This window comes from Cyprinus carpio, chromosome A1, assembly GCF_018340385.1.
Source record: "Cyprinus carpio isolate SPL01 chromosome A1, ASM1834038v1, whole genome shotgun sequence".
Classification (NCBI taxonomy): domain Eukaryota; kingdom Metazoa; phylum Chordata; class Actinopteri; order Cypriniformes; family Cyprinidae; genus Cyprinus; species Cyprinus carpio.
In genome coordinates, this window is record NC_056572.1 from 20,601,040 (window position 1) to 20,627,907 (window position 26,868).

At 36.5% G+C, this 26,868-nt stretch overlaps 1 protein-coding gene across 4 annotated transcripts; it reads right to left on the minus strand.

The window, feature by feature from the left end:
• On the minus strand, nucleotides 1–26,510 carry LOC109094937 (cytosolic purine 5'-nucleotidase-like). 4 transcript variants are annotated; one of them, XM_042757365.1, is made up of 19 exons: nucleotides 26,337–26,510; nucleotides 24,379–24,502; nucleotides 21,712–21,785; nucleotides 13,545–13,662; nucleotides 13,336–13,431; nucleotides 13,135–13,226; nucleotides 10,633–10,690; nucleotides 10,084–10,134; nucleotides 9,896–9,989; nucleotides 9,644–9,697; nucleotides 9,459–9,542; nucleotides 8,601–8,642; nucleotides 8,397–8,504; nucleotides 7,495–7,561; nucleotides 6,911–7,081; nucleotides 6,291–6,342; nucleotides 5,252–5,312; nucleotides 2,823–2,999; nucleotides 1–2,293 (listed from the first exon to the last, which is right to left on the minus strand). In XM_042757365.1, exons 2-19 carry the CDS (start codon nucleotides 24,480–24,482, stop codon nucleotides 2,066–2,068), a joined length of 1,731 nt encoding a protein of 576 aa, XP_042613299.1. In that variant the 5' UTR covers nucleotides 24,483–24,502; nucleotides 26,337–26,510; the 3' UTR covers nucleotides 1–2,065. The 4 variants fall into 4 exon arrangements, with proteins under 4 accessions (XP_042613299.1, XP_042613278.1, XP_042613285.1 ...); XM_042757344.1 differs by lacking the exon at nucleotides 10,084–10,134 and having other exon boundaries at nucleotides 26,337–26,509; XM_042757351.1 differs by lacking the exons at nucleotides 10,084–10,134; nucleotides 26,337–26,510 and adding an exon at nucleotides 22,472–22,748.
• Nucleotides 26,511–26,868: the final 358 nt, after the last annotated feature.

Consider the following 26,868-nt stretch of genomic DNA (forward strand, 5'->3'; position numbering starts at 1 on the left):
AAAATATATAAATCTAAGCCAGTTTCCCTTGCATAGACATCTAAAAAGGACGACTACCAACAGCAGTGCAAATTAGCCCAGGACTAGTTTTAATCAAAGCCCAGGAAACCGGCCGTATGATGTATATACACACACCTCCACAATACTGAGTTTGTATAAAAAGCTAATTAAAACAGAGGAAAGAGGGATGCTGGATCTTTTTTTCTTTCTTTCTCTATACTGTGCACAAGGACAAGTATATTTTGAAAGAGCTGCCCCATTTTAGGATATCCTTTTGTTTTTAAACTATAAACCAAGACTGACACATAAAATATGCATTGTACATTAAAAAATATATCTTTAACTGATTCCTTGGAAACTTCAACTTTTGAAAACCTAAAAAAAAAAAAAAAAAAAAAAAAAAAAACCTTTTTGGGCCTCACCATAAACCTTTAGACTTTAGACCTACTGTACTTGGTTTTCCCTTTAAAAAAATGGTCAGACTCATGAGGAAAAAAAAACAAAACAAAAACTACATTCTCATAAAATAAAAATAATACAGTTACAATATGCATGTGAGTAATACATATTACACTATGGATTGGGTAGCTTCATTTAATCAGATCCTACATACTATCTCTGATTAATGCATATAAAAGTCACACTAACCATCCAAATCTACCTGTTTCATGTTCTTGGAACACTTCCCACAGCTAAAACCGCTTCCTCTCTAAACTGTGAACCACCATTACACTCAAGAACAACGTTTATTTCTTTAAAAACTCCACATACTTGTTGTGGGGACACCTAAAAGTGTCTAAAGGGACCCTTGAAGCTAAATCCAACACAATTTCTCTACACCGTTTTGGTCCACATGACAGTAAACCATCAACAGAGTTCAAACATTATCCAGGACTACATTCATTTCCATAGAAACAGTCACCAAAGCAACAGCACTTAAACTAATCTTTCTCAACCTATTAGCTTCTCTCAATGACTTTTCTTTTACTGATGTGTAATAACACAGGCCATAAAACACAGTTTTATAACTGTTTTGTTGCATAACATGGTCACTTTAATGTACGTATGATATTTGAATAGTTTGCATCCGTCTTGTGCGAGGCAGATATTAATGGCAAGTAATATCTGAGACAAAACTAGACTGTTCTGTTTAGCTTATATAAGAGTATAAAAATACAGTATGTCTTTGTTCAATGTGACATCGTTGCCAACATTAGAGCAGTTACTGAAATGTGTCTGTGTGTTCGGACTCATTTTGCGCCCTAATATACGAGGCATCTGTTTGCTACTCTGTAGCATTAGTGCTAGCCAAAATGTCTGCATTAAAAAAAAAAGACGAAAACCAAGAGGTTAACAACAAACCTCTTAAAAAAAAAAAAAAAAACAAAGCAGCTGCATGCTGTTGCCAAGTAACTGGATTCTTGTGTTGGCTGCACTTCCTTATGCACGTCACAATGAATCCTGCTTCGGTTTTCTGTGCTTCATTCAGATTCTCAACACACACACCCTGCCAACATACACAGCTTTAACACACACAGAGACAGTTTTTTTTAAAGGAACAGTTATCGGATACAGTTTTTGCAGGAGGTAGTACCAAGCTGGATGGACTAGCAACGAAAGTTACGTCTAAACTGTTCAAAACTATAAAACAATAGTAAAAAATGACTATAACATACCTACAAATAAGATGTGTATCTGTAAGGATCCAATCACAGACTTTAACACTCGTCCTAACAGGCTTTTCCAGCATGCTGGCTGTATGATGCATGCTGGAAACTCATAAGTTTTACCCTCAGTTTACAGTAGAGTGCGTATCCCTTCCACTGTGTTTCCATTGGATGTTTATTACAAGACATCATGTGCTTTTAAACAAACTTATGTATTCTTTAACAGAGGAAACTCTCAGTTAGGGTGAACTGAAGTCTGGTACTGTGAACATCAGCTTGGTTTGGCAATTATAGTCTACTTCATACATTCACTCATCCTCTTTCCTACCTCACACGATATCCTCATCACTCTATCATCATCATCCTACAGATCTTTACCCTAGAACAGGTCAAAACATCTATTCTTCCTCTTCTTCTTCGTCATCATCTTCGTCGTGGCAGTGTGTGATTTCCTGCGGCAGCTGAGCGAACAGGTGGGGCGGTTTGATTTCGCTGATGGAGCGTGTGAGCTGGTTTCTTTTGCAGTCGATGTCCTTGCAGTCCACACAGTGGCGGTTGCGTGTGGCCAGAGGAGACTCGGTCTCTATGTCTACATGAGTGTGCTCCACTGTGGACTCATGGGGCATCTGGGAAAGAGAGAAGAGGAGACAGAGACGGTTAAAAAAAATGTGTATAACAGGTATGTTAAATAGGGCACTGGGCACAAAAGAGTAGTGTGGGTGTGTATAGGTGTGTGTCTAGTAGGCAGTATTTTGCTAATCAACTTAGAAAAATGTAACAATACTAGTCTTTCCATTCCAGGCTTTTCTATTGTTAGTACCGAGTACTCGATTTGGCACTTGAAATTATATCCCTAGTGCTTGGGTTCGGTAAGATCTATTTGTTTTTGAAAGAAAATGGTCAAAATGGCAAAAGACATTACCATAAACACAGTTGGTATTGTGAATGTAAACATAAAAATCACTGTAATAAAAAAATTCCAAAATATCTGGCCATGATTTTTATTAATTCATTGTATTAAAATGTCAAAATATCTAGCCATGTTTTAAATATAACATTTAGGCTACATACATATTTTTGTCTGGGGTATTGAAATTGGTATCAGCTATTGTGAACGTGTTTATGGGTACTATGTTTATGGGTGTGTGTCCTCACCAGCACGTGGGCGGCTCTGAACAGGTAGCTGAAGGGGTAGTACAGCAGGTTGATGAATGAGGCAGCATACAGGTCAGCGTAACGCATCACCTGAGACGCAAACAGAGTCTGCCGAGAGCCACTGCGGAACAGACTTCCCATCATCCCGTAGCACATGTCCATGTCATGAGTCACTTTCTGATGACGCAGAGAAAATCACTAAATGAACATGTCAGTGTTATTTTAGTATCATAAATATAACGTATATACATAGTCTATAAAGTTTTGTATTAAGTACTAGTTTTAGTTATTTTAGTACATCAACTTAAACTAAATGAAAATGAGAAAAGTTGCCTTGACAACTAGCTGAAATAAAATGTTCTTTTTTTATTATTTTATTTCAGTTAATGTTTATTTTATTTCAAATAATGATTTTTTTTTAAGGTGTTAGTTTTGTTTTTAGTTTTAGTTGACAATAATAACCCAGTAACATTTAATATATAACATCACTCTTGTAGCTTATTAATGGTGTCTATGAACAACATACTGTACACTGCCCGTCCAAAAAAAAAAAAAAAAAAAAAAAATTCACCACCTGGATTTAACTAAGCAAATAGTTAAGATCCTCCCATTGGATAATTACTGCATGGATGATTATGTTATGTGCCCAAAGAATGAGGTCAGCTGACTACCTGAATATACTGAATGACCAGGTTATTCCATCAATTAATTTTTCTTCCCTTATGGCACAGGCATATTCCAAGATGACAATGCCAGGATTCATCGGGCTCAAATTGTGAAAGAGTGGTTCAGTGAGCATGCAACATCATTTTCACACATGGATTGGCTACAACAGAGCCCAGAGTCAGACCTTTACCCCAATGAGAATCTTTGGGATGTGCTGGAGAAGACTTTGCACAGCGATCTGACTCTCCAATCATCAATACAAGATCCTGGCAAAAAATTTATGCAACTCTGGATGGGAATAAATGTTGTATCATTGCAGAAGCTTATTGAAATGATGCCATGGCGAATGCGTGCCATAATAAAAGCTTAAGGCAGTCTAACGAAATATTAGAGTGTGTGTCTTTTTTTTTTGGACGGTCAGTGTATGTGGTAGGCTGTTGATTACATGGAATTAAACTTACACGACTTACAAGCTACCATTACAAGCTTATTTACTGTAAACATTTCTTTACAGCACAGATGCTGTTTATAAAAACAAAATAACCCAGAATATTTCTAAACTTTAAAGGAGTCATATGATGCGATTTAAATTTTTCCTTTCTCTTTGGAGTGTTACAAGCTCTTGGTGCATAAAGAAGATCTGTAAAGTTGCAAAGACTAAAGTCTCAAATCCAAAGAGATATTCTTTATAAAAGTTAAGAGTCAACCACGCCCTCCTAAAACGCCTCGTTTAAACACGCCCCCACGTCTATGTCATGATGTGGGAAGATTTGCATAACGCCGTCTAAATGTTCACGGAAAGAAAGAAGGCGTGACTTTAATTCTCGCTGTAGTGTTGTTGCTGCTGCCATGTCGTGGAGACCCTGTGTGTTTTGTTGTAAAAGTGAAACAACATTGTTTGGTCTTCCAAAAGAGGAAACGACTAGAAATCAGTGGTTAAGTTGTATTTACAACACTGTTCCAGAACAGTTCAACCCAAATATTCAGATGTGTGCAGCGCATTTTATGGAGGACGAGGACTGTTTGCTGAGAGAGTAGTCTACAATGCCAGTGTCTGTTTTTATACAGTGGAGCAATAACAACTTTGCAAGGACAGTCTGGCGCTTCTGACTCAAAGCCTGTAAGAACGTTTTCATATTTAAAGAATTTGCCACTGACTATTCAAACGTGAGGATTGAGCAGTGTAGAGTAGGCTTGTTGTTTGTCGTTTTTACGATCACAAATGTAGACATGGTTTTATGTTTACGCAGCGCGATATGCAACACAATGCGTAAAAACACAGTATAAGTCATTATAATCCTTAATAATGTCCCCACTGGATGCAACAAATGCCTTGTTTATAATGACACAGCATCACAGTATGGTAAGGGGCATAATATTTCCGTCACACGCTTGAGGCATTCGGCCAATCACAATGCACTGGATAACTGGCCAATCAGAACACACCTTGCTTTTCAGAAAGATGAGCTTTGTAAAAATCGACGTGTTTCATAAAGGCGGTTCATAGAGGAAAAACAATAATGTACATTATGTGGAAAATGTGTTTTTTGAACCTTAAACCGCATAAACACTGCATTACACCAAATACACAAAATAATGTTCTTTTCAGCAACATCATATAACTCCTTTAAACTCTGTAAAAGTTATTGATACTTGGTAGGTCCATACTGTAAGCTAAGATAAAAGTTCAGCAGTTTCACATCTAATAAAATCAGATATAATTGAAATGTTAGGAATGAGAATGTGCGATTTAGTCTATGTACCTTCACTCTTCTCTGGATGGCACTGATATCTGGCCTCTCATTGCTGCTGCTGTCCAAATGCCTAAAGGAAGAAAGAATATGAGTGAGAAAAGCAGATTCCATGGATGTAAAGAGAAAAAGAAGTGAAGAGGGGTCAGAAAAGGAGAGGTCACTGAGTTAAAGTCTTTGCTTATCAACAGGTAACAGGTGTATAATATATATATATACCTATACCTATAGAAGCTTTTACTTATTTTTGTTGTTCAACATGACAGAAGGACACTTAATTTCCCAGAATCCTCTAATTTACTGAATGCTATTATGGTGCATTATGGATGACTCAAAAGTTCTACTCGGAGCTTTTCACGTAAACTACTCTGACTCAGAATTATGCATTTCCATGTCAACACTATTAATGCCAATATGAATCGGTGAAATTTGAATAATCAACAGACAAAACCACAATACATCAAGTAACATGGAAATGCCTTGTTAGTAAACTTTTTATTTAGTTTTATTCATTTATTTAGCAGGACATTATGCATTAGTTATCCAACTCCGTTCTAGCTATTATAAACCGTATGGTATGCATTTTATTTTCATTTCAATCATCAGAAATGACAACTATACAGTCAGACAATTAATTGTTAAACTGAAATATTATGAGATAACTACTTAACCAGCTTTTACTGCTGAACCTTTATTATAGTCAATTTATTCAAACTCTGAAGTCAACATTTGTTTTTATAAAGTCAACTAAAAACAACACAATGGACATTTTGTGAATGCTAAAAAAAAAAAAAAAAAAAAAAAAAAAAAAAAAAAAAAAAAACTGTTAATGGCTGTGTAGATGATCTTGTGTTGGGCTAATGTTACTTGATTTTATTAGAATTGCAATTCAGTCAAGTCCACTTCCTGTCAAAACTAGCAGGGCATGGCCAATGAAATAAAAGGGAGTCCATTTCTAAATTCTGAATGTACACACACATACTGTATACACACACACACACACACACACACACACCTGTGCTGAGGAAGGAACAGAGACAGCTTTACTCACTTGTATAATTCTGCCAAGAAAATGTCCAAGCCCTGCAGTTCCTCGAACAGAGCTGTGAATGAGAAGGCAGAACCCTGTCATGATTGGGTTTCACATCTTTTTTCCTTAGCCTTTCAAGTGTCAACATCTCATGTCACTCTTTCTCTTTCTCTGTGTGAGCCTTCCTTTACTGAGATTCTCCCAAGAAGGCCTGCAGCTCTATCCAGAATACTAAGTACGTTACAGGTTACGACAGTAAGTATTTCTTGTAGTAATGGCCATTCTTTATAAAATGGTTATCAGAAATAGGCCATTGATAATTATTATAAAAACATGATCATCATCAAATATAATTAAATTTTCGTCCAAATAGTAATAAATCTACATGGAGTGCTTTAAACTGTTATGAACCACTATAAACTGCTACAAAAGACTGCACAGAGGAACATGTTTACACAGGATATTCACCCTATTTTCTGCAGGGTTCAGCAGCCACTTTACTTGCAGTTATGCATGACCAGCGTGCTTACTGCAACAATGCTGTAACCTATTATTATGGGCACCCAAAATAAACGTGTGCTGCTTATGTGCAGTGTGAAACAGGCCAGTGGCTTATTTTACTGATATATGGCGACACTCACAGCTTTTGTCTGTCCACACATGCAGCTCCTGAGCCAATTCAGGAATCACCAGGAACGTCCGCCAACCCTGTCGTTTCTTGGACTTAAGAATATCTCCAAATATATGATCTCCAATGTACAAAATATCCTTCCCTTTTGCTCCGAGCAGGTCACACATAATATCAGAAGAACCTGGGCAGAGATTAAAACATATATATATATATATATATTTTTTTTTTTTGAGAAATGAGTGTCATTTTCACATAATATGTCTATGGTATTTTCAATGCCCAGAAAAAAAAATAAGAAGCTACATAATGAATCAAAATGCAATTATTTCATCACAATATTTTCCCTGTTTAACATGAGTCGCTCTTCCAGTGTGATGTTATGCCTTTGTTCTTTTAGCATTGATGTCCAATCAACAGCAATATCTGATGTTATATGTTTTTCACAGCAAAATTAAAATGACAATCATTATATTTGTAAAACATAATCTCAATATTAATAGTATTATAAAATTATAAAATTAATACTCTTGCTGATTTTAATGAATCAGAGCTTAAGGTGACACGTAACACCAATCATCCAAAAATTTAATGTACCTCCAGAGTAAACGATGCCATGTTGTAAAGGTCCAGTGTATGTTCCTATTTTCAGCCGCCCTGTAGTCTGTGACAGAGAACAGACTGATTAATATTCAGATGTCCAGACTGTCTGAATATTTATTCCATGTACTTTTGTCATTCACAAACAGAGGTCCAGGGCTCACTAGGGCCCCCTCAGCACACTTCAAAAGGGGTCCACAAGATGACTTAAAATAAGACAAAAAAGCTTTAAAATAAGCTAAAACAGGAAGGAGTTGTGGAGAAAACAAAAAGTAAGAAAGAAAAAAAATACCAGAAATATCTTGGGTGGCCTTTGGATATTGTCTTAAATAGGTATTGGAGTCAAAAAGGTTGAGAAACGCTGATAAACTTTATTACTATTACTGTATTTGTATTTTACATTTTTTTCAGAACAAATAAATAACTCACAAAAATAAATTGTGCCTGTTCGACTGACTTTTTAACTCGCTGAAATTTAATAATTATGCAAATCAAGTAATGGTGCAAATACACACAAAATAAGGACTGAAAGCAATTTTGCAGTGCTCGTTTTGCATCTTGTTGGTTGGTGGTTAAACTGGATTGTGGGGGTTACAGACAGATTTTTGCATTAAAATATCTCTCTTAGAAGTGGCATGACTGTTCAGTGAACTGTTTAACTCCTTAATACTGCAAAGGGAATCTGTAAAAGGGAAGACAGGAAAGGGAATTTTCCTCTCTAATTAATTCTATTGTGCTCAGCAGACTTCATTATAAACACTCAATACTCAGCGCTGACTAAACTTCTGTGTGATCACATTCAGGATAAAATGTTCCAGAATGTGCAATACTACACCTGCTGACTTTGAGATTCTGCTTCTGTTTTTGTAATACTAGAGCTTTTTGTTTGATATACTCACCGTATCCACCTGTCTTAGAACAGTTCCCTCTCCAAAAAATAAAGGCTTTCGAGCATCCACTAGGATAAGGTCGAAGTATGACTGCCAAGGACGGTGTGGAGTGCCATGCTACGACATAAAACATAATTATGAACATCAATACTGTATATGATAGGAAACTCTTTCGAAAGTTTTAAGGACAGGCCAAAAAAACAATGTGAATACCTTCGGGCCATGGGAGAAGTCAAACAAGTATGTCATAATTTTCTGTAAAACAAATCAAAAAGATGATGGTTTGTCTGTGTCCAAGAATGAAACAAACTAGTTGCATGTGCAATAGTCTATTGCTCTGATTCAAAACCTAGTTAGCTGCATACAGAGGGATATTTTTAAGGCACAGTTTTGACACAAAGCCTTTTGAAAAGCATAGCTTAAGTATGCAAATTGCTAAAAACTAAAAATCAAGATGTAAGTGGACACTGTATTTCTTATTTTAATTTACGCCCAATAAACAACTGTTATTTAAAGTGGAAATTTTAAAAATGTTTTCTAGACAAAAAAAAAAAAAAAAAAAAAAAAAAAAAAAAATATATATATATATATATATATATATATATATGGTATAAACAACAGTTCTTTCTGGTTCTCGAATCTGATTGGCTGAGAGAGATATTCTAGTTGTAAAAATGAATGAAGATTAAAAAAGGTAGTTAATTTAAACAACAGGCTGTGAGGGACAGAATTACAGTGAGTTTAATGGGTTGTTAAACAGATTGATTATTCAGCTGATGGAATCTTTCCAAAAAAAACTTTCAGTAGACAAAAACAGTTTTGAAAATGACATGATCTAAATTCAATATGGCACATACCCCAATTAAGGTCTATTAATATTTCAACCATTATTTGTGTGTGGCATGTTATTAGAGTACCAAGCTGTAAGCTTATGTAAATCGGCCAGTGTAAAGCGATCCAAATCTCTCATTTGTGAGGCTACCTTAGAGTTAGCATGATTTCAATATGCAGCTAAAATATGCAGTTCTGAAACAGAGCTTATGTATGCATTTGCATCATCAGTAAACTAACGTCTGTGTATTTGTAGTCACTGTTGGTGGCTAAGAAAACTTTGGCGACTTCATTCATGCGGCTCAGCAGCAATGACAACTTGGCCTTTAAATTAGAAAAAAAAAAAAAAAGTTATTCTTAGAAATACAACACAAAAAGGCAGGTCAGTAACTTCAGGAATTAAAAAAAAAAACAAAAAAACTTACATCTTTCACAACATACTTCTCCAGGTTTTCCACTGTTTTCTCCTTCAATGTTCCCTGAGAAAATAAATAAAACCTTTAACAACAGAACAAGTTTATGACACGCATCAAAAACACTTAAATTAGGAATCCAGTACCTACCTGTACTACTTATATCAATTTCACAGTTAATCATAGCTGTCTGCTATTAATGTATACAGCAGTGCTACTTTTGCATATTCATCTGACAGAAAGAGAAACAGAGAACCTTTTTACCTTAAAATGTACCCAGTCTACAGCGTCTCGAACATCTTGGAACATGCTCTTGAAGGACATGAAGAGGTCTCCATCCTTAAAGCCTGTTTCACAGCTAAAGGTTTAGAAAAACAGAAGGACAGCAGAGTAAGAGGCCGAGCTCCAGCTCTGACACATTTTATCGACAGTCAGACATGTTTAAATGGGACAGTCTTCCCTTGTTTGAGGTTGTCCGAGCCAAACAGGAAAGCTCTCTCCCCCTAAAAGGACCAACAGGTGTTTCAGAGGACATGCATCCATACCAAAACACAAATCACAGACTATTACGTTTTAACAGATTTTACCTAGACTAAATAGCTCTGGCTGTTTTTTTGTTTGTTTAGTTTTTTCAGAGCAGGAGTAGAATTATTTCCATGCCATTTAAAAGTTATAATTTTAAATGTTTATTTTACTTGCACTTTATAAGTCATTAGCAAGTTAAAGTAAACGGATGATAAATTATGTCATGCACAAACATGATTCCAAGTTGAACCACAGACTACAATCTGCTTGTGTCCTGTTTTATAGCATAGTTGTAAAATTTTATGCTGTATATTGATTCTCTTATCAAAACATAACGTGTTAGGTGGTGAACTGTTATAGAGAGCATCAAACAGTCCTCACCCACAGTAAATAATACTGATTATGAATCAGTGGTAAGGCTGTATGCAGTGTCCAAGGCAACAGAGAAATAGAATCATAGTCACTGGAACTCCTACCTTGAATATCGGTCACAGTTTGAGAAGAAGTCAACCAGGCAGGCTAAAAGGTATGTTTCTGTACAGAGAGAGAGAAACAGATAAAGAAAGAAGGAGAGTATGAAAGAAGTTCCCAAATACAGTTCATTTTTGTATATAATTTAAATTATATACCACTGTTCACGTGTTTGGGGTCAGTAAGATTATTTATTTATTTATTTATTATTATTTTAAAAAATCAATGGCGAAAAAAAAAAAAAAATTATAACATTAAAAATAGATATCTATTTCAAATAAATGCTGTTCTTTGGAACTTTCTATTCATCAAAGAATTAAATAATAATAATAATAATAATAATAATAATAATAATAAAAAAAAGTAATACGGTTTCCACAAAAACATTAATCAGCAAATTCTATTTTCAACAGTGATAATAAGAAATGTTTCTTAAGCAGCAAATCAACATAGTATAATAATTTCTGATGGATCATGAGACATTAAAGACAGGCGTAGTGGCTGCTGAAAGTTCCTCTTTACATCACAGGTATAAATTAGATGAGTTCGCGAACAAACTTTGAAGTTGGCTTGAAAAAGCCTTGACTTAAAATTTGAAGCAGTTGTAAAAGCTTGAATTTTGAAAGTTTAGATAAAGTTTGTACAAAAGAATAATAATAATAAATAGATATGCACATGTTTCTGTGGTATACAGATTTGAAAATATCACTCTTTAGGTTAGGGTTGCTAGGGTGCTCGACAATGGTTGCTAGGGCATGGATCGGAAGTGGTGAAGAAAATAAGTGATGGCTACTTGCTGCCCCCAAACAAACAAATCCAACCCCATGTCTCTACGACACTGTGATATAAAGATCATCTGGGCTTTTTATAGAATGGCAATCTATGGGATCAGTTGCTAGGGTGCTCTAAATGGTTGCTAGGGTGTGGCTTGATAGCTTCTCAATGATCCTAAGAGACTGACTGATTGCCTGAGTAAAATGATCCACCCCCATGTCACTATGACATTGTGATGTAGAGTTATGTTCAATGCAAAATTCCTACGTAAGTTACCTTAGTATGAACAACGTGTGCTCAGATCCTGTTTCATGGCCATCCCTCACCATAGTATGTCTATGGGGCCACTTATACCCCATTGCAGGGTATGTTCTTGCACAGCTTGCCAGCCTCTTCAAATGTGGTGACCCACGTGTTTCTAAATTCTCGCTCTGTGCTACGGACCGTCAAAGTTGGCTGCAATGCAAAGTCTATGGGATTTTTCGCATGCTGTGAGAACATCATACACCTGATCGCCTACAAAATTTAGCGCACACCTCTCCTCAAAAAGCCACATGATTTGATACCTCTTTCATGGGTCTATGACAAACAGTGCGGGATGAGTTACATGCCAAAATTTGTACAAAAGAAGAATAGTATATAAATAAATAATAATAAACACACAGCATAGTAATATCGCTTCGCAAGCACCACTAATAATAAAAAGCTTAAATAGCATTTCAGCAAGTCGGCTTGCTCAAGTCAACCTAATTACATTTTAAAATATATTCAAATAGAGAACAGTTCTTTTAAATTGTCATATTTCACAATATTATTATTTTTACTGTATTTTTGATCAAATAAATGCAGCCTTGTTGAGCATAAGAGACTTCCTTTAGTAACATTAAAAAAAAAAAAAAAAAAACTTACACAAGCAGTTTTGATGGAAGTGCATTTGAAAATACAACAAAAAATATTTTATCTTGAAAAAAATGACCTTACCTTATTGCAGTGGTTCCTCAACCACATTCCTGGAGGAGCCCCACACTGCACATTTTGCATGTCTCCTTAATCAAACACACCTGATCCAGGTCACCTGCTCATTAGTAGAGACTCACAGACTTAAAATGGGTGTGTCAGACAAAGGAGACATGCAAAAAGCTCAGTGTTGGGGGTCCTCCAGGAATGTGGTTGAAAACCACTGCCTTATTGCAGGTAAGAAAGTCTAAAATGCTCACGTCATTTGATCAGTTCAAGTGATAATTTGCTTTAAATGGAAAATTCTGGCAATATCTACCTTATGTCATTCCAAAAACATGGCCTTTTTTCCAAACAAAATGGCAAAGCTGCTTTTTTGCCATATGTTCTCATAATGCGTAATTATTATTAATCAAGTTCAGTTGGATTTTTCCTGCTTTAAATGTAATTAATGTGTTACAGTTATGACCTTAAGTTTCAATCCAAGCATGAATCTCTGAATCACCAAGAATTAATCACTTTATTACTTTGTCCTACTGTACGAAAGAAAAAAAAAAAAACTGCATACAAATACAACTACAACCTGTTTCTGAAGACTATATACTGTACACTGCAGTTAGTTAGAACAAATATTCTCAAGAAGCAACGCAGGAATTTAAAATAAAAAACACACTCCTCATGCACACGTAAGCATTAAGAGTTAAAAAGAGCCACTGTTAATGTGTATCTGAATGGCAGCCAGTAACGGCTAAGTAGGACAATGAAAAAGGGCCTACCTGGAAGGTTAAAGAGTGTGTTTAGGATGTAGAAGCGTTCTGTGTCATCACGCTGGATAAACTTGTTGGGATAGAGCTCTCGGGTGTCAGGGCTGGCAGTGAACACAGAAACATTATGAGCACATACTCCATAGGTTTCATCATAGAGTTCAGTAACCAAGACCATCCAGGCAGGGCTTGATGGGGACCGGGATTACTCACCCTCGCAGGAAGTTAAAGCCATGGGCACAAACCAGGATGTTTCCATAAGCATCTACCTTCAGGAGGTTGCCATACATGGTGTCAAACACCAGACCTCTGTAGAAACAAAAGGAAAATAAAGGGTTAAATCTGTTATTTATCCTATAAACATAATATCAAATGATAGTCTTGGTACAGACAAATACAGTCTGCAAATGAGAGTTTATTACCTTGTAGGGAAAGTGGGGTCGTAAACAAAACCGAGCAGCTCCTGTGGGTATCCAATGGAGACCAGCCGCTCCACAGTCAGATCAAAGCCCAAAGATTCGTATTCAGGTGATTTGTATACTATTGATAGAGAGATATTCAGGAAGATATATTGAACAGCACAAATAAAATGTACAGACCACTATATAATTCTATTTGTTACATCCTGTACAGTCCTGCAATAAGTATTAATGTACCATAGAGGAACTGTTCATTTGGAAAAAAAAAAAAGTCATTATTTACTCATATTTTTTTCAAACCTGTATGATTCCTTTCTTTTTTTCCTCAAAGGAAGGTATTTGTTGTTTTTGCCAATTTGTAAGTTTTTTACAATTACAGTAAATGGGGTCCAAAATAGCTACAAGCCCCAGATATGACATGCAGAAGAAAAATAATGATATTATGGCCACAAATTAAGATGTTCTTCACCATTTTAGTTGAGTTGTGGCCAAATTGTTCTAATTAGTTCCCTTGTTTTAGTTTAATCGTGGTCACTTTGTACTTACTAGTTCCCTAGGTTTAATTTAATTGTGGCCACAATTAATTAGTACACGAGGGAATAAATTACTACAACGGGGCCATGGTTCAACTAAATCAAGAATCCCTTTTGTGACCCCCCATGTTTCCCTGCATGCCATGTGCACTCTCAGAAATAAAGGTACAAAGCTGTCACTGGGGAGGTACCCTAAGGCACAAAACCTAAATGGTAGATTTTAGTTTTTGGCTGAAATTACTGTAAAATCCCTCCAAGCTAAGTTTATTCTGGCAGGGATCTCAATAACAACTGACCAAAAATAAAACAAAGGCAGCGTAAGTGCTGTATTTAAAGACACTCTCTGTGATACGTGTTGACCCCAACCTTGTCCTTTCACAGAGCAAGCAAAGTGTACCAGAACATTCACATTACAAAGGCTTAGCAGGTCCATGTATGCCCTGTGATCTAATCCAGTATGAAACCGGACCCACTTGCCCTAAAATATTTAAACCCAATTAGATCCCAAGCCTCTGCAGAAGGATTTGAGTGGTATTTCAGCAACAAAAGGCATTTCGTGAGACCTAACCACAAAATCTGTTGTTCTATCCTGACACCTAATTGAAGAAGAAATTAAAATAAGACAGACATGTACAGAAAAACAGCTTCAGCAAAGATAGGGGTTACTAAACTGTACACAGACACACTTAAGTTCACGTCACATGTTGTTATGGAAGAGCTGGAAATGTGTTATGCTTGTTGTTGATGAGGAGGCAGGTCAAAGGGCAGAAACCCAAGGATCTCTTAAGAGTACAGAATGAAAAGAAGAGGAGTGCCTCAGGGTGAACTCCTGGGTCCATTGCTAATGAAGACTGAGACATGTTTGACCACAACAACCTGTTTGTTTTTTTGTTTTTTTGCCAGAATGCTGTTTGTCTATAACAGGCTTGTGTTTGTGCAAGTCTGAACATTGTTTGTCAAGATAAGCTCATTAAAAGGAGAAGCTTTATTCTGTTAAAGTCCTTGAGAACACCTTTTTTTTATCTGCAGTTGTTTTATTTTGTGCAGTTTCCCACTTTCAGTTTCCCTTTTTCCCCCTTTCAAAGTCAAATTCCTCTTTCAAATAAATTCCTTGATGGTCACAGACAAGTGTGACACATTCGATATAACAAAAAATAGCAATGGTTCCACACACTGTCGTAGACCTTTGTTGACAATTGACCAAAATGCTGTGTTTTTTTAGTACAAGCAGCAGCAGCGCTTTTTTTTTCCACCGCTACTGATTTCTTTATTTTACTAATCCATACAGACTATCATAGCCTAGTTGTCATCTAGATCCAGTTCCATCTAGATTACATCAGAATCACAATCTTTTGAGTTATATGAGACTTTACAGTAAGTTATTTGTAGGACTGCCTACAGTGAGTTTCAAGATCTGTTCCAGGGTTGTATATCTACATATGTATGACAGACAGGCTGAGGAGTGGGAGGCAGATAGAAATGAATCCCCCAGAGAGCCAAGGCCAGAAGTACAGGCACACACATGCAAGCAAACCCCAACAGAGTCACTAACTCAGGCCAGATTCTTCCATCCATATAGCAGCTGTACACAAACCCAACTGCCCCTTTCAATTGGGTCTCTCTCCTTCCTACGATGTTCCACGGAGCTACAGCGAAACCTATTTTGAGCCTCTTTTTCCCTCTCAGTCACTATTCCCATCATCACTCTTTGCTTAACTGCATACACCAGTGCTGACCTTGGACAATGTTGGCCTTGAGCTAGCATACTCCTGCTAGGGTGAAAAGAAAATATTATTGGCAGTTTTACAGCTGGCAGTCTATACCTCATTATACAGTATGTGGCCTACAGTAAGACTGGGTAAAAGTTTGAGAGGTAAAATTAGTTTATGATTATATTGACAAAAAAGGTTATGAGGTATGCATTGCTGTGAAATACAGGTCAAACTTCAGTTTATATGACCATAAATGTATTTACAGTTCAAGTGAATTAAAGGATCCTCACCTAGATTTAATCAACTATTAGCCAGCAACTAGTCAACATCATGAAATCTGTTTCTCCTTTTTCATAATAAAGCATGTATATAAAATATGAAAATTATACTGTCCATACCACTTGTACATAAAACACCTAAAATATCTACTTGAAGTAGCCCCTGAGATTCCAATAATTTAACGGTTAACAGTTACTGCTAATGTAAATAGTTACTTTTAAGGGTGTTCACAATTGGGGTCACTCTGTACAAGAACCAACTGACATTTCAAGTCACAATTCAAATATTTATGTCTTAGATTTATGTCTTCAAACATTCAAAACCTCAAGCTTTTAACATGCCAAATATTTAAGATTTTATTTTGGTAGAAAACTGGTTAAACGCTGCAAACTTCTTTGAACAAAAATGTTGGAAATTATGTGAATATGAATGTAAATAAGTGAACCTATAGAACACATTACACTCCCAAATGCACATTAAACAAACAGTTTGTGAAGTCTGTGAGAAGCAGCATTTATAGAGCCACTTCAAAAACATGGCAAACTGCACAAGTGTAAATGAACACAGTGCCACTCTTCACTCTGAAACACGCAGTACAACAGACTATATAGTTCTGTAATTACATTACAGCCTTTTATTAAATAATCAGAGTTATTCCTCAGCGGTTTTCAGCCCCTGAGAACCCTGCCCTAAACCAACCAAACATGGTTTACTAGCCTTGCAAAGCTGTTGTTCAGCTAGTTTATCTGGTCTGTGCCCAAAACCTTGCCTGGTGATCAGCTAAGTAAACTCCCTTTTCATCAGAGTTTTCATCAGAAAGACAAAATCTTCATCATCACCAATTTAAGCTGATACCAGTGAGCTTTCATCTCCAATATTACTGAAGGCAGTAAGACGACCCCAGCTAAATTATGCCTTAGTCTTCTGTATGACACAAACTAGTGTTCTACTTGTCCACTCTATTACACGGAGGCAAACTAATTATTAAGAAAATTTATTTTACACCACTACATGAAACTTTAAATACTTCTGTATTTTTCTGCAGCTCCAAACTTGTCTGCATTGACCTATGTGTCAGCATAGAGCCACTAAGGCCATGAAGATTCATGTTTCTTTCTCCACACACTCCTGAACAGATTATTACATATGCATGTGTATTCAGAATGAGGGTACGATGTCAGGCTTGAGTTCATAGCTCAGATTACCTTTAGCAAGAAAATAAAATTTGTATCATCTTGCAAGGTAAACAAACTCCCTCGACCCCTCAGTCCGTTCATGAAGCCCACCCTAACTAACATGCTTTAGCTGCATTAAGCTTCTGGTTGACTTTGGATTTTGCTGTCAGGTTTTTATACAACAGAATACACTAGAGATGCATGATGTTATCAGAATCAGCCGATAAAGGCTTAAAATTTAAACATCGGCCCAATATGAAAAATTATGCCGATATGCCTTGCCGATAAGACAAATAACTCACATGTGCTCTGGGTGTGTTAGCAGTAAGATCATGTCAGCAGTGTGGTCATTCTTGAAGCAAACTTTTGTCTGAATGGTGATTAGATTCTCTGTTTTGGATCCCTGCATTTAATTTGAGAATGCAAGTCTGCTGTGCGATAGAGTCATCAGTTAGTGCACCAGCAGTGGAAGGCAGCCTCCCCCAGGTCCTAATGTGCGTTCAGTACGGTATATTATATATGTGTGTGTGTGTGTGTGTTTATTCTTGTGTGTGTGTGTGTGTGTGTGTGTGTGTGTACAGATTTATTCATTAATGCGTGATATATTTTTCCAAACAGATTTTGCAAACTTAAATACAAGGAGCTCTAAAAGATTTCAGAATCTCTAATGTTTTAGACCATCTACAAATGTTAAACCTTCAAATAAAATGGTAAGGTTACCACTGCATCTGTCTGAAAAGAAAGAAAAAATGCAGTGACTGATTTATAGCTATTTTCAAAGCTTTCAATAAACTCTCATAAAAGAACTTCATTATTGTTTTTTGTTGTTGTTGTTTTTATTTAACAAGTAAGTTTTTGTTAAAAACGAACCAAAATTAAATATAATTTGTTTATAATCTCTGCACAAGAGAGACTTGATGTTTTTTTCCAAGCAAAAGGAAATATCGGTATTGGCATTGGTTATCGGCCAAAATGAGTTGAAAAATACAAGCAAAAATCCAATATCGTGCATCTCTAGAATACACCCTTTTAGATTTTTTAATTTAAAGATTTAACTTTAAAGGCTTGTTCACACCGGGACAAATATCGCGCACGGTTATCGCCGATGTTTAACGCCTCATGACTAAACAAAGGGCACCAATGTGAGTGTGCACACCGACCTGCAAAATGCGAGGCGTAAAAGCGTAATTTAAAAAAAAAAAAAAAAACACTTTAAAAACTGTCCGACCAATGACATTGGCGCTTTTGTTCACGTGCCTGGAGCTGCTAAAGTTACAGTAAAACACGACTTGGTGGCGATCAAATACAAAATGGTCTTGCCGAGCACACTTGATACCTAACGACAAAGAGGAAGTAAGTAGACCAAGAAGATGCATCAAGGCAAGATGAATGTAGAGCTGCTGGTCTCATTGGTGTCTGAAAACAAAAAGCTTTATGACAAACGCGACAGCGACTACAAAAATCTCGATAAGAGGGAGTTGTTATGAATTGCAGATCAAATAGGATTCGATGTGTACTGGGGTATTTCTGTTTTACATCAAGCATCATCTAAATGTCAGGGAGTGAATTTGCACGTTTACTCGGTTCATCACAGCGAAAATCACTTGGGTATGAACACAAAATACACATCAAAAAATGCCGCCATTTCAACAATTAAACGTTGTGCTTGTTAACATTAGTTAATGCACTGTGAATTAACAAACTAAAAATTAACGACTGTATGTTCATTAACATTATCAAAGATGAATAAATACTGTAAAAAATATATTGTTCATTGTTTATTCTTGTTAGTTAATACATCAGCTAACATTAACTAATGGAACCTTACTGTAAAGTGTTACCCTTTAATTTGCTAAATTTAGCTAAAAATCTGAAGCATTCTTAAGTTAAAATACCATTTAAACAGCGTTTTACTTCTCTGCCCTGTGAAAAATAACATCTGGTCTATTCAAAGAATATAGAGGTGGCGGGGTTCAGCTGTGATTTAATGGACTGTCAGGTTGAAGAGCTGTCAACACCAAGCTCAGTAGGAGAGTTTGTGCCACAAGCTCTGTCCACGTGCAGGGTATTATCTTGCATGCTGGTCCCAGTCACAAAGGGGAATGGAATAAGCAACAGGAAATATTAATCAGGGCTTGGAAAGTGGTCTTAAAACCCTGCATGGTTTGGTTTAATGCTTCTCAAAGCCTGGATTTAAGATCAACAATAAATGCTAACATCTATTAATATAATAATTATAATAATAATAATTAATTCCTTACATTAATATAGCGCTTTTCTGGGCACTCAAAATGCTTTACATAGAAGGGAGTATTCTCCTCAACCACCACCAGTGTGCAGCATCCACCTGGATGATGCGACGGCAGCCATATTGCGCCAGAACGCCCACCACACACCAGCTTATTAGTGGAGAGGAGACAGAGTGATGAAGCCAATCAGTGTATGGGGATGGTTTGGAGGCCATGATGGTTATAGAGTTCAAAGGTACAGCGCGCACATCCAAAACAATAAAAACTGGGTGCTGGGCAGACAAGTAGTTGCAAAGGTAAACAATGAGTCCGCACACCAGAAAATGTTCCTAGCAATTTTAATGATAGCTCACAGATGTCTGATGAAGGGCTTGGGCCCGAAACGTTACATGTGGTGAGCTATCATTAAAATTGCTAGGAGCATTTTCTGGTGTGCGGACTTATTGTTTACCATGATGGTTATAGGCCAACGGGCAAATTTGGCCAGGATGCCGGGGTTACACCCCTACTCTTTTTCGAAGGACATCCTGTGATTTTTTTTAATGACCACAGAGAGTCAGGACCTCGGTTTAACGTCTCATCCCAAGGAAGTGTTTTTTGTCAGTCTAGTGTCCCTGTCACTACACTGGGGCGTTAGGACCCACACAGACCACAGGGTGAGCACCCCCTGATGGCCTCACTAACACCTCTTTCAGCAGCAACCTAGTTTTTCCAGGAGGTCTCCCGTCCAGGTACTGACCAGGCTCAACCTTGCTTAGCTTCAGTGGGAAACCAGTCTTGGGCTGCAGGGTGATATGGCTGCTGGCCATATATTTATTCTATTGTAGAGCCACAGAAAAAGAAAATTGGTCTCCACCAAGAGAAAAGAGTGAAAAATAGTCTTGAGAGGTTTGTGAGTATAACATAATGGAATAAATAAAAGAGAATGAAAAAAATTAACGTAATTTATTATACCTTAAAGCAGTGGTTCCCAATCCTGGTCCTGGAGATCCCCCAACACTGCACGTTTTTGGTGTCTCTCTTATCTGACACACACATTTGAGGTCTTGGAGTCTTCACTAATGAGCTAATGAGTTGAATCAGGTGTGTTTGAATAGGGAGACATCTAAAATGTGCAGTGTTGGGGGTTCTCCAGGACCAGGATTGGGAACCACTGCCTTAAAGGGATAGTTGACCATACATTTTTTTTTATTTTTTTTTGACCATACAATGAAAGACATTGTGATCTGGTGTGGTTTTGAAACCCAGGACTTTCAAAACATTCTTCTTTTGCATTCTGTAGAAGAAATTCATACAGGTTTGGAAAGTCATGAGAGAGAGTAAATGAGGACAAAATTCTCATTTTGCTATCTATCAAGAATGATCAAAAATTAGTTGGCTAAAAAGACATCTTAAGATTGTAAGACTACGGTATGTTTGCCAAATAATTTTTGTCCATTTCCTGTTATTGACTGTTGTGGATTTTTTTTAGGACCTCTGATCTGTGGTCGCAACTTGATCAGAGGATAAGAAACAATATAGCTTCATACTGGTAAACATTTGCACTCAGTTACAGCCAGCTGTAATGTGGAGGATGTCAACAGCTGAGTGGCCTCAGAATTTAGCTTAAGCCATATTAGCTGCTGGCTACGAAACATGTTATCCACCTCTAAAGAGTCATCAATTCTAACTGTCAAAGAACTGATCTGCTTTCTCAGGGCCCACAGCCTGGATTTAGTGAGAACCTTATCCACCAGCTGAGTCCCTGGTACCAATAACAGAAAGCAAAGGGATTTCAGAAACCCAAAGCATCTGATGTTGACCATAAGAACCAAACTCTCTTATTTCAGGTTCTTGGCTGACCTAAATGTCATAAATATTTTAAGCTGTAAATATGGTGGCTTGTTTATTTTAATGGTCGTTCCAACAAACTAAGCTCCTAGCCAAAAACAAACTCCAGGGTTTAGATCACATAAAAGGAGGCACTTTGTGTACACGAGACATCACCTCAATTTTCCAGATTCCAAAACCAGACAAGGAGTGGCTAAATATATCAAAGAATCCAACTGTATGTTTACCCTGAGATTCTAAGCAAGAGTGTTACTGGCTCCAAGAGACACCCAAACATAAGGACAGATCTTCTGAGATTTTTCAGAAATCGGCACATTCCTAGTGCTGTAGAAGGGGGAATTGGATTGTGAACATTTAAGCGTAATCATCAAAGGACGTAGGGCACACCTTACCTGCTAAAGTGTAGTCCATGTCAAAGCCGAAACATTTAATCTTTTCCATGGCCAGACTTCTGTTCACAAACACTCTGGGGAAGAATGTGAAACATTCAGAGGTGTACTTGGTTGCAATATTCTGCAATTCTCAATTTTGATTAAAAATTTTACATTTTGAAAAATAAAATAACATAAAATAAAAAGTATGCTGGCATTCTCTTTTCTCAAGATACTTACATTTCAGGAAAAAAAGGGTTAACTTTCAGAAAAAAAATATTACAAACTACAACAGTATGGCATTCCAAGCAATAAATAAACTCCCATCGCCGAGGCCAACATGCTAAGAGTGATCTGCATTTATTTTGCACACTGACAGCTCTATGCTAATGCCACGATATGAACATAAAGGAAATTCTGAATCACTCTCTGCGAATGCATATAATCTGATACTGACAGATAAATCACAAACTGCCATTGTATTCATATATAATAGATACAAAGTTATACTATAGCCAGAAATAATTTCAACAACCTAAAATTAATTTTAAAATTTTTAAATAGCAGCTGAATAAATGTAAAGTAATATATTTTTACTACATTAAAAAAAATAATAATAATAAGTCGGAAATGATCATCAGAATTGTTAGGCCTGTGTTAAACATTTTACAACCCTGTAAATATGTAAAAAAAAAAAAAAAAAAAAAAAAAGAATGATGATATATATAACCATTAAAAATATTAAACTATAAATAAACTATATTATTTTGATCAATCCTACCTTGTTGTGGCATAACACTGGACTACATCCCATGATTCACTTTTCCAGGTAAGACCTGTGCGCTGCATTCTGAGTGGATGTCACTGCTCTAGCTGGTCTGTCAAGCACATTTCCCTGTGCACCCTGTTACCCCCACAGCAAACAATAGCCCCCTCTCTCTGCTTTCTTGTCATTGAATTTCTGACTTGTTGCAAAAATGATTGTGCCAGTTCTATAGCATTCTATGTTGTTGTGCCAGTTGTTGAGTTAGAGGTTGTTTGCTTCCCTTCAAAGACATCTAGAACAATCAAACACAGCAGGAAGAACCAGGCATGTGCAGTGGCTCAGACAACAGAGAGTGCATCACTAGTTAGAGACAGCTGGTAAACAGATTACTCTTGTATCTCGAGTGGATCTTCATTGTTGCCCTATTCTGTAATAGGCTACTTATACTGTACCAGAGACATAATAAAGGGGAGGAGATGAACCTCTCATATAAAAATGAATGGAAGAAATGATGATGAATGTAGAAATGGGAAATCCCACCTTTCAGCTAAAAGAGCCACTTGCCTTTTTAAGTTTGTTTAATTAGAAACATGCATGTGAAAACGATTAAGTAATGTTTATTTAGTAATATTTTGTTGAAAATGGGGACGTACCAAAATACATTTTTAACCAAAAGACAGAAACCGAAACTAAGCCAACAAACCAAAAAAGATATATTTGGGTAGCTCAATTTGGTTAAAAATGGTAACTGAGTAATTGAACTTGGTATGCTGTTAAGGGTGTCGTGTTTTCAGGTGATAAACCAGTTCCAGTTAAGTTCTTCAACAACAATATAGTTGAATATTTTTGTCTCTTGACATTTCTTCTGAAGAAATTAAAATATTGCTGTTTTAGAATCCTTTTGGTCAATGATTGCTCTCCAAAATATTTTGTCCAAAAAAAAAAAAAAAAAATTATATATATATATACATATAATCTTTCATTTTTTTTTTTTTTACATAGCATGTCATTAATATACATCAGGACTGTATTTAAAAATATAAATATATATATTTTCCATTTTCTAAGAAGGACTGTATTTAAAAATATAAATATATATATTTTCCATTTTCTAAGAAATCTTTTACTACATATCTCCCTTTGGACCTAAAATAGATTGTATGGACAGTGGAATCCCTGCCATGACACATGACATTTACTTTTCCTTATCTAAACCCACTTATCTGTGAAATAGAACAAGGCAGTGAACTTTTGGCTTCAGCGGAGAGAAATGTAAAGTCAAAGTTCACGTATAGAACAATGAGTAAACTACATTCTAATACAGATGTGACCTTCGGTTGGATTAATGCCACAAGTGACGGTGTGTGCTAAAGAGTCCGATTTTGGGAAGAACCAAATGGCACCCCTCTTATCTACTGAAGATTGTATAATGCCACTGCATGGCAAATTCCATATAAGTGGGGTTGCACAAGCTTCTCTATGTTCCTCAGTCACGTGCTCCATGTGCTTATTTTAACTATGTAGTTTGAAACAATGCTGCAGGGTTTGGCCTATAATTAGATAACTCTCGTCTTTATTTTAATTTATGTCAGTTTACCAGAGAAGCTGCTGTCTAAATAATAGGATCTTTTCTTGACAGAGTTGCTTACATTCTTAACATGACACATAAAATGTAAAAATCACAGAGTATGGAATGCTTAGTGAAAACTATTATAAACTCTTAGACTCAATGGGCCCTTCTAAAATGAGTGGATTGCAAACAAATGAGCCTTTATCCAAATAGAAAGAATTAAGGATAACACACAAAATGCAATTTCCTTCTGAGGAGATGATGTCTCTGTATTCTAACTGACAAATCTTTCTTTCTAAGCCTAGCAACCCAGACGCAGTCATTAAACAGTCAGTCTATTCTTCTGATATACCTATGATAGGCCTCTCTTCTGTATTTCTTCATCGCCAGTCCATCCATGTTTGCTGGGAGATCTGCATAGTCCTGAAGTCGATCGCTCCATGATGTCGTCATCATTAAATCTCTCAGTTCAGAGTCTGTATAAAAAAGATTTAAAAGATCTATTAAACACTTTGAGAAAAAAAGAAAGAAACAGAAAAACCTTGAGTTTTTTTTTTAAGTGGTTCTTCCTTTTTATCTGTCTTAGGCACCAAAAGATCGCATTAAAGCATGAATGCACTCAGATTTTATCACCTACTAAACAAGCCAATACACAACTTCTGCCTGTTTCTGTGCCAGCTTCTAATCTAATTGCATCAGAATCAAGAAAGACAAGAATAACGACTTGATTTGATTACCTGAGTGACTTAAACAGATACTGTAGCGTTAAATCTTGTAACACTTTGACTGATTGTTTCTCATACAAGAAAAGCCCAATAAGTTATTGTGAAATCTATTTTGTAATGCTGACTGAAATGTTTGACAAATATTAAGTCTTCTATTATGTTTTCACAACTTCTGCTAAAGATACTATGCTTCCAATTTAGCTTGCCAACAACCTCTGCGTTTGAAATACTTGGTTTTCGGTATGAAACGGGTTCAAGTATGTGAACAAAATGCATGCAAGCAACCAGAAAAAAAGACAACCTGATATTTTCTACCCTCTCTTTCTTGAATGAAATCTCACAAAAATGTTAAGAACATTCAAACTATTGAAGCAAGATGTGCAGCATAGAAACTTGATTCAGCATACTGAGGACGGTGGCCTTCACAAAGGCTGACTTGCTCAAACAAGCTGGAGACCTTAAGGGCAAAGAAAGGAGATTTTCCCACCACCTGTCTATTTTATGATGGTTATGCTGAGGGAAAAGGGGATACGAGACAGTAGAATTTGAAAAGAACTTTAGGTGGTGCTGACATCATTCTTTTCTGTAATACAAACATATAAATAATAATAATAATAAACACTCTCACTCTTTTTTCGAATGCATTTCCCTTAGAATAAACAACAGAAAAAATAGGCCTCCATCTACAAAAAAAAAGAAAAAAAAGAAATAAAATAAAATAAAAAGGATAAAACTTAAAAAAAAAAAAAAAATACTCCAAGCGGGCAACTATAAAGGCTCACTGTGGTCTATCAGGATGATTTGCATCTAAATTTGTGGGAAAACCAGAAGGAGAAAGAAGAGTTTTCTTTCTTTTGAGTGCATATGGTCCTTGAACACCAAATAGACACAATGTTTGTTTATATTGGCAGGATGTTCTGCTGTCATGGGAGAAGTTGAAGGTTGATGGGTTTTGGTAGCTTTTCAGCGGGTATCTCTATATTTAGCAATATTTCACAAATACTGCAAATTAGATATTAACAAATATCCAAACATGGTTTGAGCCACATTTAGCTTCAAGACACCTTACAACGTTTTACACTGGAGACACTGGAGTGGAGACTAAAACTTACTCTTACCCTTAACAGTTTGTTGACTTGCACTATTTAGGTGCTTTTTTGCACGTAATAATCACAAAAAAGTTACATTCAGCAGCTGAAAAACAAGGACGTCTGAAGAGCTGGCTGGTGAGCAGCCACAGAATTTCCCACGAAAATGCTGAAACAGAGCTTGACACTCCTGCAGATTCAAACAGTTTTGATGTGTAAAGGATGAATTAACATCAAGTATCCACGGTGTTCGGTATCGCGCCTGGTATCTTGTTTATTTACGTTCGTGTAAAATATATTTCCACTGGAGGTTGTCAGACACTGGCTGAGTACCCACAGCGCTGTAGTAAACATCACTGTGACCTTCGCACAAAATATCAAACATCACCGATCTTTTCAAGCTGAAGACAGTCAAAGAGACATGCAAACAAACAAACCAATGACACTAACAACAAAAACAGCTAACGTTATAAGTTTAACCCTATTCGTTCTCTTACCTTCCGTCAATACACAAAAGCTCAAGTGCACAGGCAGCGCTGAAAACGCTTCGGGAATATCAATAAGACAGAATGCACTGCAGTATTCGAGTGGAGCTGCGAGTCTTACTGTTAATGTGAATTACAAGCTCGTCATAACCGTGCTGTAAGCAGTTGTTGCACTGGGCGGCGCTTGCGATGTTGTCATCACGTAAGAAACGGAGAAATGTGAAGGCGGGACAGAGTCAGCCTCTTGAAGATGGTTGGTCTACTGACAGCTCATTGTTAACAGGATTTTTTTTTTTTTTCTTTAATTTTTTTATTTAGCCTGAATGTTTAAAGTAACACTTTACCATAATTCGTTAACATTAGTTTATGTAATAGTTAAAAATAAACTAACAAAATTTTTCGGCCATATTGATTAATGTCGCCTATTGAACATATAAAGGGTCTTCAAACTGGGGTCCAGGGCCGCTGGTCGTGAGGTTATGTTTGGGCCCTATACCTATACACTACAAATGCCCTCAACTTGAACATCATTAGAGTAACACAA